We start from the raw sequence: 13,753 nt of genomic DNA, 5'->3' as shown, positions 1-13,753 counted from the left end.
AAAATTGTCAATTTTGTAACTGGAGTATATCTATATAAATTTTTACATAAATTTATATAGCTAGTCCTGTTACAAAATTTAGATTATATACAATTGTCTTAAAAATCTCAAGTCGCGAAGAAACTTCGAAATAAATTTAAAATTTCTAACTTGGATTTTTATCGCACTTTAAAAACTTATGCATATTTTTAAATTTTTATAACTCAAGAAATAGTTTATAATTTAATACTGATAAAAAAATGTATACTACAAATAAGTTTACAATTTCCATATTTGCCTCGAATGCTTTACAAAAGTGTAACATTTCCATATAAGTAGATAGTTTGGAAGCATGGGACAGTTTTGAATGTATAAAATATTAATTTTTTTAAATTTAATTTTCTAAAATGATAATAATTAATTTATAAAGAATACATTTTTATTGATGAAAATACGGCATATATCGATTAATAGTCAAGCAAATTTATACCATTTAGTTGTACCTAAGACTAAAAAAATAAAGAATAAAAATTCAATTATCTTGATGTTCCTCGCGACGACCATGCCGGGAGTCGTTCGGACACAAAAAGCAACGAAATGACTTCAATGCAAGAATCCGCGACAAACTTATGTTCATCCTCTAGCAATAATCTGGGAGGCTTACCAAGAGCTTTCAGCAATTGAGTTACCGAAAAAGAAAAAGAGAATTTCTCAGATATTCCTAACCGACAACTCTCTTTAATTTCTGAGATTTCTATTTTTTTCGATGTCATTCAGACTTTTGTTAATCTATTTCTTCTATCACAAGAATTGACTTGGATATTATAGCATAATTAAATGTTAATTATTACTATTACCAATTTATTTGTTTTAATTTCGAATTTATTATTTCTAATAATTAATAAGAATTAGTAGGATATTAAAGATGACAATGCTAACTTAATGTTACACTAGCATTTTCGTTTCCGAATTATACTTATAGCGAATCGTAATATAAAATAAAAAATAAATGCACCAGAATTAATTGCTAATTAATTAATTGCTAATTAATTCTGGTACATTTGTTATGCTCAAAGATATATTTTGCAAATAGATTCCAAAAATAATAAATTTCTAATGTACCAACACAGAACTATCTACCTGTATAACTGTAAAGTGATTAAAAGTAAAAAGTTAATGAAATTATTTTACAAATTAATTTCTACTGAAATATTCTAGTTCTGATTTACAATTTATAAAATAAATTTAAAAAAATAAATTTGGAGTGTGTAACAATATTTTTAATTTAAAGATATTAAAAAATCTATGTTTATTTTATAAATTTAAATTGCATTTTCGATACATTTTGCAAAAATATCATAGCGTCCAAATAATTAAATAATTAAAAGAAAATGTAATATTTTACAATATGAGAATTATGATTATAATATAAACTTTGCAACTTTATAACCCTTCCCAAATTAATGTGCATACAAGAAACATTTACATACGCAAAAAATGCGGAATGTCCTACGTGACATAGCTTCAAAGATAACTAATATCAAACAAGAAATACGCGTAACACACAAGAAATGGAGATCAATAACTTCATAAGTGCCAGCGATGAATCGCGATGAGTAGGTGTAAAGTAATTTGAAAAGGAACACCCGACGGTGCAAAACTTATCAAGAAACGTCATTATAGGGCAATTTTGTAGACACATCAATCTTATTAAACTTTTCATTTCGATAATATAATCATATCCTGTACATTATAACAGGTCATTGTTCAACTTCTTTCTTTGATGTATTATAATACAAACAAAGCGATAATAAGATAATATATTAAATATTAATATAATATTTTACATAATATATATAAATTTATAATTTTGGTACTTAATTAAAAAATTTATGTTTTATGTATTGTCTTCTAAGCAATATATAATTTTAGCAATATTTAACATCATATTTTATATTTGATTATTTTAATTAATAAATTTTGTATCGCAAAAAAAGAAAACACAATACTGTCGAAAATTATATCTATTTCATTAAAATTCTCGGCAAATATATATTTAGTTTTTATAAAATACAAACTAAAATATTAGCAACTCTTTTCGTGTCTGGTACAAAAATATACTTCTATTTAATTGTGCAAATCAAATAATATTAATAATATTAACGAAATCGATTATATTACTGAGGGTGAAAGTCTATACTGCGGCATACTATGGCATACTTCAATTCATAAGTATTGTGTCTCTAAACTCTAAACTCTAAACTGTGCCCCGTCAGACATAACGTTTTGTTCAAGTAATAGCTGTTCGACAGTTTCTTTGTTCGTCCATCATTGGAGGACACTGTTCCCTTCAGCAGTATTGTACTGTTCGCATCTTCCATAAGCAGCCATATCGAATCGATATGTAATAACGGGTTGAAACATGACACGCGGAAAGAGTGTTGACGAAGTCCTAACGGAATGACACGCGAACAATACGATGCCTAGCATGACACAAGCATTTGGTTAAAGCAGACCAAAGCCTTTAGTAAAGTAATCTTTATCTTTTACCCCTTGCAAATTGCGAATCATTTTCGTGACGGGGATAGGTTTATCTTAAATTGATCTCATTCAACAATGTGATTTTGACAACTCATACAGTTCTAATTTTCTAGTAAGCATAAAGGATTACTTTTCAAATTATTTAACTCTTATATTAATTTAAATATAATATCATTTCACAAATTTTTCTGAAAATATGAAAAATGTTTTATACACATTACATATATATTATATTTCATATATATTATATGTTTTGTTACAAATAAAAAGATAAAAATTGCGAATATATAAAATATTTCCGCAATTTAATTAAATAAATAATATGGGAAAAAAAATTCTGTTGAAATTTTTTTTTCGAAGTAAAACCGAAGTTTCTGCGTAATCCATCTTCACAGCTAATATTTTTATCGATCTCAGTCTAATAAAATATTCGCTTAATCCATAGGTATATAACGACAATAACATCTGCGCGCTCCTCAATTCATATATTTTGGGTAACGAGAGAATAATGTCCACAAAAAGAGACGAATAAAACGGACAGGGATTTACGGAGAAGGGATCGTCAAAGGAACCGTATGAGATTCGCGAAGGGGATCTTTCGGTGCGAGAATGGAAAAGTTAAGATTATCGCGGAAATTTAGATTTTTATTTCTCATGTAATAAAATGACTTTTGGCCTATCGTAAAAACGTTGATGTGGCAAACAGGACTGGTTGCATTAAAACCAAAGATAAACCACAAGTCGGGGAGGATTAAAACTGATTGCGAGATACTCTACCGAAAAGTTTATTTACCCCCTGCTCGCTCAAAAGGAACCTTTTGTGCATTATTTTAACGCGTCTATTGGAGAAAGTACTAAATCATGCACGCGATTATGTAATACATTGTACTCAGCTTCGCCTTTCGCACGCACAGCTTATGCGGGACGAATGTAATTCAGCTGGCTAATTGTCTATTCAAAGGCAATGGTCACGAAATCGGTCCGACATCGACCTTCAACGAGAAAAGACAAAGTGACTCCTTTGTACGATTTGTTCTACGTGATGAATTATTAAGTAGAAAATATCATCCATTTATCATTTAGCGATCGAAGGAAAAATGTCAAAGTTTCGAAATTAAAGTTTCATGAGCTCGAAGTTTTACTACAAATCGTACGTTTTCTGTGTTCAAATTCGCGAAAAAAGGTATAATCGTAGTTATGTTTCTGTGCAAATATGATATAACGATCTCACCTTCCTCTTCACAAAATAAACGTATAAATCTACAATAATAATTATTAAATGCAGTAAATTCCAAATTAGAATAAAAGCAAATATATGCTGTCCTTAACACCAATGTAGCGCAATTCAAATAAGATTATTGTTAAAATAATAAATACAATCGCAAAACTATTTTATTTTGTTGTAGTAACATGTTTAGCAATAATTTCATCACATCAGACTACAATAAATGTGCAAGATTTAATAAAAAATACTTAAGAAAGAGAAAAAACAAAGAGATTAAGTTGTATGTGTGTGCAAGATTTAATAAAAAAAAGACTAATATAAGAAACGAAGTTAAGCTCACAATTTCTTCGCCCACGAAGATCGATATTATAAGAAATGTACTAATGAAGACTTCGCACGCAAAATCATAGATTCGAGAGTTATCCTCGAAGAAGTGAAACGAGAGATTCGCCTTTCAACGGATTACTTCCGTAATACATGATCATTTTCACAGAGATACGCATAGATAGGTACAAAGATAGTACAATTTATTACGGTCCAAGATAAATACTCAAGATCATTCCGGCAAGTTTCAGCGCGTAACAGCGACATTGATCAACATAAAAGGCAAACAGAGAAAGTAACTAGGCTCCTGATGAACGATAGTCGAGTCAACGAACTGACAATTGACGCAGAGGAGACAGAAAGAGGCAGGAAAAATACCGATTCGCCACCGAGAAGAGTCATAAGAAAAAAATCGCCAACGCGCCCGTAAGAAGTAGAAACAACCAACATCGGTAAGACGTATATCTATACGGCTACTGATGAATGACGCACGACGTCACTGCGGTGGAAGGGAAAGTGGAGTAGCATAGAACAGATCCGAGATGAAACAGACCAGCGAGAGTGAACAGAGACGGAGGAAGAGGGAACGACGACGATCGCACGTCCGACACAGCCTGACACAATCCGCGACGACTCCACTCCTGGAGCGGAGAGATGCCGCCGACCGCAGCCGCAGCCGCAGAGAGACGGCACTCGCGCTGAGATGAGCGCTCAGTTCGCGTGCTGAGCGTGTCGCGCCCGGTTGTTTCCCCGTGAGATCTACAACATCCCGTTGCACTCAACCATCGTATATCTTGGGACAGGGGGACCCGTTCGAACTTTAATCGCGATCGTTACCGGGGAGGGAGGCGAGCTTTCCGCCTACGAGATCCGGGCTACTAAGAAAAATTTTCCGAAAGTTTTGCGACTGACACAATCGCGGTTTCGTTATGACAATCTTGGCGCATCCTTAAGAAAATTTATTCTATCTTCGAAAACTGTTCTCCAAAGTTTTACGAGATTTTTTCAATTAAATAATGATCACCGTAAAATGTGAGAATTACGATTGTATTTGCGAAGACTTTGTCGCTTTCAGCTGTAATAAATTAGAATCCACACGACGGTGGCGATAATTTGAATTTAGATCGTTTACGTGCAAAATTTTTATTTTTAAATTTATTTATTTTAAAATTGATTATTGATACTCGTAGTTCAATGAACTGAAGAGAGAAAAAATAGCGAATTATATTCGACGAAAATTTCTCTAAAAAAATGCTGTATATAGATATTTTATATAATATAAATTAATTATTTATAATTAATTATTTATATTCTTATTTATATCAAAAATAGATTATAAATTAATCATGTTTATGTTAAATAATAGTAATATTAAAGTGTTTATAAAAAGTTTATAAATTATTTCTTTGTGCGACAAAAATGATGCATTAAGAATTTAATCGCGATTTAATCTTTCGTTTCGATTGCAAAATTCGAACCTTGAGACAAACATTTTTCGAGACTCGGATCTCTGATCAGGAAGGAGATGGAAGAAACCGAGGAAGGGGAGAGACGACGACGACGACGACGACGACGAAGACGGCGACGTCAGTGAAGAGAACGAAAACGACGAAAACCATAAGTCGTGTGACATCTTGAAGTCAGAGAAAGAGAAATTCGGATAATGGCAGCCTCCCATATTAATCTCGAAGTTGACGAATACCAAGTGACGTCTGCGACAGCTGCGGAACCGTCAAGATCTTCGAATGAAGCTCACGTAACGGTCAAATCTTGGGCCGACTATAATAATCACCGCGTCGATTATGTCGAAGAGCCTATCAGCCAATTAAAAATCCGCGATCCTAATCACGTATTAAAGTATTCGGATAATGGCAACGCTATCATCGGGAATCATTGCATACGAGATGATGAAGAATGGTCGAAGCAAGAAGAACCATTTTTTGAAAGTGACATTCAAAATGCCAACAAATCGGACGCTATTAAAAATAAGATGGATAACGATATCCGCAACAATATCATCAGCGATCGTAAGATAATTACATGTGAAAAAGAAAATGAGAGCTTTAACAATCTAAACGGTAAGCTTGAAGTTTCCTGCTTGTTCCCACCAACTGACGAAATCGAAGAAAATCAAAAGGCATTTAAAACATGCAATCGAGCGAGCGGAACTATCGATAATAAATACTGCGACATGAAGAAAAGCGCTGTTCATGAAACAAAAGTTGCGATCGCACCGATAAACAATCGTATAAACGAGCCATGCGAATCAGCATATCACTCCCCCGATGCTGATAAAACGATTGGCTCGAACAAACCCGAGCTTATCAGAAATATCGAGAATCATAAAGATGACTGCAACAAAGAGAAGATGGAAATCAGTTCGCAGCAAAGTCGCGCGTATTCTCATGGGGACGATGTCATTGTATCGAGCACAGACGCGCTTCGGGAAGCTCCTCCGCGAGGTGAAGCGACCCGTAAGGTCGTTCACATCTTCGCCAGAGACAACCGCGCGCGATCGCCCGGAAGAACACGACGATCCGCGTCCGCGAGGAACGCTATCGGGAATCGACGAGAATCGAGGGATCGGGAAAGAGATGTCGTCGTTCCTTGCGCGGAGCCTGGCGACGCGAGAAAATACGAAAACTGCGGAAAGGCGCACTTTTCTTACGATCGACAATCTCATATGCGAAAATATTCAGGTTATCTGAATCGCGATGATACTGCAACCACCACCGCCGCCGCCATCGTCTATGAGACGAAGATGAACCAAGACGCGGCGAAAATCGTTGTCAATCGAAGAAGCGACTCGACGAAATTGGCGACGCCGATCGCCACCGCACTACTTTGTCGCAGCCGATCGCTGCCACGACTGTCATTCCATGACAGCGGGATCGCATGCAGCGATCATTCACCAGTGGCACCGGAACAGACGCATGCAGCATCGCGCCAGTTGGTCGCGGACCTGAGACAATTGCTGACGCTAAAGCAGCACTACTATCCGGAGGGTGGCTGGGGTTGGGTGCTTCTTCTCGTGGGTCTACTAGTACAAATTCTATCGCACGGCACGCACGGGGCCATCGGCGTTTTTCTTCAGCAAGTGACGGTCAAATTTGGCTCCCACGTGCATCTACAGGCAGGTTAGTCGAGCGAGCGAGAATCGGAACTAGTCATTTACCGGTTACCGCTAAATTATAGATAATCAATCATTCTATGTATATTTCAATGGGCATTCAAATTTACATAATTTGTTTTGTCTTTTATTTTCTTTTTTTTTCACTATTTTTGATCGGCACAAATATTTCAATCATTAAATCTCAAAGATTTATAATAAATTTTATAAATTTTTGTCAATATATAAATACTTTAAGTTATAAGTTTTTTAAACATTATTAATTTAAATTTTGTATAAGAATTAAAATAAAAATTGATATTATTCATTGATACTTTTATCCTTAATGATTAGATTGAAAATTGATACAATCTTTGTTAAACGTATTTTTAGAGAGAAATCATAATTAAAAATTTTATGGTTAATTTAATAACATAATTAGCAACTAAAATTTCATAATAACTAATTAATATATTTGTAAATTGTGCACAATGAAGATAAATTTAAATCTCATCGCGTTTCGACAGACGAACGGTATAGAATGGGTCAATGTACACACTTTTACTTTCGTTAATACGTAGAGACGTAGATGGTATTGATCGACAGTCGATGAATTTTTATTAGCTACGTTACTTGTTTACGTAACGAATCAAGTACTTCCGAACGAAAACATTAATTGAGTCAAGAGTTTCCCCGATTTAAATCTCTCTTATACAAAGATGCTTAATATCTTCTATAAATAATAGGAGCCGAAAATAACAGTGATGAAAAGGCGCAATCATTCAGAATACAAAATTTCAAAAAATGAGATCTATTGGCCAAAATTTTTTTAAAATAAAATATTATGATAGTTCTAATTTAGATCAGAATAGAAAAAGTCATGCGATATTACCGAAATTGGTCGTGAAATGGGAACGTGTCAACTGGCATTACGACTACTATTTGGAGCGGTAGTAAAATCGCGGTGCATTTTTAACATCGCTGGTTTAACTTTGAACACTTTGTGACATTTCTCTGTAGAAATCGCATGCGTGCAAGTTGCTTCGCTGGCGAACGGCCAAAAACGGAAAATCGCGATTTGCTTTTACAGTGCGAATAATAATTGGCGTTTTTGTTGCAGTTAGTACTACTTATTTGAAAGAGATAAAATTGGAACGTTATCGCGTAGTTAAATCTCTATTCATATGTAAGATAATTACATATGTTTCGCATAATACAAATCACTCATGTATCAGTGTTAAAATCAAATAAAGCATCATTATGGAATATAAAATATTAGAAATATTAAGAAAAACTTATTATATATTTTATTTTATAATATATTGCAAGTTTTTTAACTCGAAAAAAATTTAGTAATATATATACTTGAAATGAAAATAACTTCTACCTGTAACATTTTTTTAAATATGTCTCTATATGTATATTACAATTTTCATCTCTTCTCACGAATTAGATATTAGAGACACTTCATTAATTATATATCAATAAACAGTTCGACAAGAGCGTAATAGCCATCACGAATTAATGATCTTAATTTCAACCGATGTCGAATCTATCGACATATCTTTTCATTTTGACGGGAAATAAATAATCCAGCTAAAACGGATCAGCGGTATTTATATCAACGGTTGTTCGCGCTGGTTGTAATAATCCTTCCTTATAAGGTATTTCGCGCATCGGGTTGACGGGCACACATGGTCTCTCCTCCGAGTTTACGTTGGCCCAGATATCTCGCGAGACGGAAGCTCTCGCATCGCGACATAAGGGGCGAAATTACGGTATCGCAAATAACGATACTTACAAAAACTGGTATACTAACTTGTCGCTTTATGTTCGCGCCAAAGAAACTCTCTCTTGCTGAATAACTGGCGAACGTGTAATTATAATTACGCAAATATGGAAATTCGTGTAAAATACGTCAAACAATTAAAAGATAAAATATATGAAGAGAATACTTTGACAAACTGCCTAAGATAATTTTCAAACAAGAGATATATGTCTGTTCTGATTTTAATATGTTCTAAACATGTTATAGAAGAATTAAAAAGAACAAGTTTCTTTTTTCTCTCTCTCTTTCTTTTTTTCTATGTGTTGTGTGTGTGTGTGTGTTTCTTTATCAGCATTGCCTCGTAAATTTAAGGTGTAATTTAAGTCTTTTATAAAGTGAATTTAAAAAATAGATATGCGAGACTCTCATCAAATTCACAGAGAAATTGGCTCTCAATTTTTCTGTACAACCCAAATGAAGACTAGAAAACTGACGTCGTCAAAGCAGACTCATATCAGAACGTTGATCCCGTTCGCGTTCCAGAACAAATCATGAGAAAGCGCTCTTTGCACGTACACACACGCACATGACATAAATATAAAATGTTAGGCTTTGATGTAATTTAATAATTTTTTAATATAATTCAGTAAATCTTGTACTTATTCTATCTAATTATTTATCTAATTGATCTTCTAATTCTGTGAAATGAAAAAATAAAAATAGGGCAGTTAAAATCGAATGCAAAATGTATCGAGAGAAAAATATAAATTACGGGAAAATATGCAGAAAATTATATACCGATTACAAATGTTATTTTCATCAAATATCTCAATTGTATAAAGAACTTTAAACGAGCGCACATTTATCGTCAATTATGCAGAAATAGCACAGAATTAAATATAAATAAATATTTGTGAATTCTTTTCAATACGGCCCTGAGAGAAATGGTCAGATAAATGACGAACTGACACATATGATAAGATTCATAAATCCAAGCGAGAGCAAAAAATTTGGAAATGCGTCAAGAGAGCGACAGATCCATTTTTTGTTTTGTTACTTAAATACCTGCTTCGGACATCTCTCGAAAATGTTAGCCTAGGGCAACGAAGTCCCATCATCGTCAAAAATCTATCACCTGCCTTTTATACGATCTATTAACATATCTTTTCGTTTACAATTATTGCTTATTATTCTGTACTGCATTTACGTAAATATTTCATGATGTGGATTAAATTATAAATTAGATTTCTTTTTTTATTTATGAAAGTTGACGCGAAACCTTAGCAATTTATTTTTTCATAATGTATTAAATATTTATTACTAATATATTGCTAAAGTAACAGTTTTTTATATGTATTTAGTTATAAAGTATTTTTTTATATTCTTAAAATTCTCATATAATTTATATACTTTAAATTTAATTGATATCATAATTATTTTATCCCCAAAAATTATATTAAAATTATAAGAAAAAGTCAATCACAAATTATATTAAGAAAAGATATTGACCACATACACACGCCAAGTTTTAAGGCAATGTCTTTGATACATTTTAATGTTCAAAAAAGAAATAAAATTTTCTTAAATTTCCTAAATTCCTATATTTCGTGCTTGCAAATAGAATAAAAATTTATGATTATAATTTACTTTTTACTTAATCAAAACATTATTTTTTATTATTTAAAAAAATGTTACTTTATAATTTCCTGTATTTCAATAAAAATGTGAAAAAGCTAATACACAAAAAATATAATCAAATTATATGATTGTTCCGAAATACAATGTATGTAAAAGATAGAAGTAGAAAATAAAATAATGATATGTAAATACAAACATAAATATGATATATATATGTATATGATATAAAATCTCTTTGGAAACTTGTGAGAGCTTCACAAGTTATAAATCTAAAGCACGGTCTGGATTTAAAACACTGCAGAACATTTTTATTTATTTTGAAGAAACAGCATATTTTGAATTAGTTCTAAATTAATTCATTCAAATATTACGCACACACACACACACACGTATATATAATATAAAATTTAAATTTAAATATAAAATATTGAAAAATTAGAGTCTCACCAAAATAATGTTTTTACTCAACTTTAATTATTAAAAAAAAAATAATAATTGTAATATATATATATATATTAGTTATTTCAAAAAATGTTTGGTAATTTTTAAAAGCGTAAAATAATTTTTAAAATAATTTCTAATTAATACTTTTTTAATTAATAATTTTTAATTAATGCTTGTTTCTTGATATTTGTGTGGTCATTCATTCTCGCGTTTCTTTAGTCTCCAGAATCCAATTACGTTAATTTTGATCGGAAGTATTGGTGTACTCAATATATGTAATTGGAAAAGCAGAGACGACGAAACTTTTCTCAGAGATTGCACTGTGTGCTGAGAAAGCGCAAAAAGTTTTCCTGATCTAAATCTAAGCTAGTTACGTTCCTGGGTTTATCCCTAGATTCGCTTAAAAAAGAAGGAAAAATCTAGAGATTAAAATTCCATTGGATTAAAATCCAAAGCTGCCCGCATTTTCTCGCGGCGTCTGGTGTCTGACCTAGCAAGCGCTTTCGATAAGAGATGTAAAATATGCGTCATGTCGACACAGCATGGAATCGTCACGCGTACGCGATAATGTTGAATACAAGTGAAACACCTCAAGGCGGAACCGCCGTTGTGTCTGACCAAAAGACAACGCAGATGAGAGAGGTACGATAAAAATTACTCTTGGGCTCTCTTAAAAAGTTATTTTTTCGTTCCCCCGCAGCGAATGCTTTCAACGCGCCAAGCCGACACGTAAGTTCATCAAGATAAATTCTATCTGAAATGCCTATTGTCGCGAAGACGCCTCTCTGTCTGATTCTCTTGAGAAAAAGAGAAGTAAAAATGAAGAGCAAAAGTCCGCTGTCATTTTTCACATTAAATATTATATTGAAAATATCAACAAAAATTATATTAATTCATCAACAAACTATTTCGTCAACACAGAGTTTGACTGTCAACATATATTTACCTAATATTCACACAAATTTAAAAGAATGATAATAATTGATAAACATTTATAAATCGATAATTTATTTATATATTATTATTATTTATGATTTATTATGATTTATTATAACACACACATACACACACACACACACAAATGTGATAATGAAAATAATCTACCTGCTCAAAATCAAAACGGTAATTTGAATTACTATGAGTTTTATTCTGCCGAACGGATTAGCCACACAAAATATAATCTAGATATGATCCTCGCTACGAAATTGCAAGACCGCTCCGACATCTAAGAGGATTCGGTTATCTCCGGAGATGGTTTTCTCGGTGGGCGTCGTTACCGCAATTGTAATCGAGAAACGCTTTACGTTTTCTGCGTAGGACGTCGCCCGAAATTGTCCACTGCAATTCGCGACGAATCTCGTAAAAAAGACGTCGACCTTTCGTACTTCTTGTCTTTCTCTTTCTCTCTCTTTCTTTCTATACATACATCCGTCAGTCTGTCGCAAATATTCTTGTTACTGGAAATGCGTACCAGACATGTAACGCGTGCGGAAATCGCATCCGTAAATCCTTCGGTTTGCAATGAGTTTAACGGCTTGCACGTTGCACCCTAAAAAATATTGTTCCCGGACGAATTCATTAGTCGTAAATGTTAACGCACGATATTCATCACATTTACGTATGTGCGAAAGAGAAAAATTTGCTTATTCTTTATTAATATTATTATTATTAATTCTCTTATTGATTTGCATCCCTAATACTGTACTCCAATAAAAATTATTATTTAAATAAAACTAACTTTTTCATTATTGTATATTTCTAATATATATGTTTCTACAAGAAGTTTAATAATTTCTAACGCTATTTTTCTAATAGATATTTTACAGTAATTTTTAAAACGTGATTTAACAACAGGAATATTAAAGAAAAGGTACGTGAAGAAAGATACATTTTTTATAGTTTGCTCTTATTTAGCAAGGCCTTAATTACACGGACGCCTAACCAGACGGCTACGACCATCTCTGCAATTACCACGTAATTGATTCTAAACTAATTATACGGTCGCGCATTCGAACCATTTCGCACAATCTAATTGAGCTGTTGAACAAACAGAATTTAATCTTTTCGTGCATATTGTTAGCGTCAATGATTGATTTTCACTGTTATTTATCTATTATGTGTGGACAAATTATTTTAGATATCTAAAAATTATTTCTCAATATTTTTTGTGCATATTTTCATGTATCTTTCTTATAATAACTATGTATCCTAGTCTAGATGTTTTAATAATGAATTTTTAACTAATATACTATTCATGGAAACGATCTGTTTTCTCGCAGGACTAATGAAGATTTATTAGTCGCTCGAAAATAAATCCGTCAGTGAATCGATGTTGTGTGAAAGTCAGTCTTTTTTATAGACATGTTCATTTAAAGTGTGTTTAAAATAAATTAATCGTGAATAAGAGAAAGAGAGAGAAAGAGAGAAAGCGAAAAAGCAGATGCGGAAAAAATCATTAAAGCTTTTGCCGGATGTGAGAATAACATTTTGAAAAGAATATCGCACTAATCATTTAAGAAAATAAAATGTCACGATATAATGCAAACATGTAAATATAAATCTTGTCGTTTCAGCGTAAATACACATTATTGTAAGCTTGTAATAAATTTTTTTTTTCCCAGATTTTTCGTTAATTGATATTAATTTAAAAATAATGTATCCACAGAAGAAATTATGCAAATATAATTTTTTACTACAAAACTTAAATATAATAATTATGAATCAT

At 32.4% G+C, this 13,753-nt stretch overlaps 1 protein-coding gene and 1 long non-coding RNA gene across 4 annotated transcripts in view; one reads left to right on the top strand and one right to left on the bottom strand.

Moving 5' to 3' along the window:
* The window catches only part of LOC145936632 (uncharacterized), a 52,577-nt gene that overhangs the window by 18,239 nt on the left and 20,585 nt on the right, over positions 1-13,753 (top strand). The window contains exons 1-2 of one of the 3 annotated variants that reach the window (XM_083038989.1): positions 4,780-5,101; positions 5,588-7,206. The exons of 1 other annotated variant lie outside the window; for it this stretch is intronic. In XM_083038989.1, coding sequence (XP_082895115.1) covers positions 5,733-7,206 — 1,474 coding nt within the window. In that variant the 5' untranslated portion in view covers positions 4,780-5,101; positions 5,588-5,732. Of the gene's footprint in view, positions 1-4,779; positions 7,207-13,753 lie in introns of those variants that run through there. One more of the 3 variants, XM_083038988.1, reaches the window with a different exon arrangement.
* The window catches only part of LOC145936648 (uncharacterized), a 203,161-nt gene that overhangs the window by 175,410 nt on the left and 13,998 nt on the right, over positions 1-13,753 (bottom strand). The gene's annotated exons all lie outside the window — the stretch shown is intronic.

Source organism: Prenolepis imparis, unplaced genomic scaffold (assembly GCF_030444845.1).
Source record: "Prenolepis imparis isolate NDT839.2.m4 unplaced genomic scaffold, iyPreImpa1.0 SCAF_5, whole genome shotgun sequence".
NCBI classification, from domain to species: domain Eukaryota; kingdom Metazoa; phylum Arthropoda; class Insecta; order Hymenoptera; family Formicidae; genus Prenolepis; species Prenolepis imparis.
Note: the sequence above shows the minus strand (reverse complement) of the source record. Positions and strands in the feature narration are given on the sequence as shown.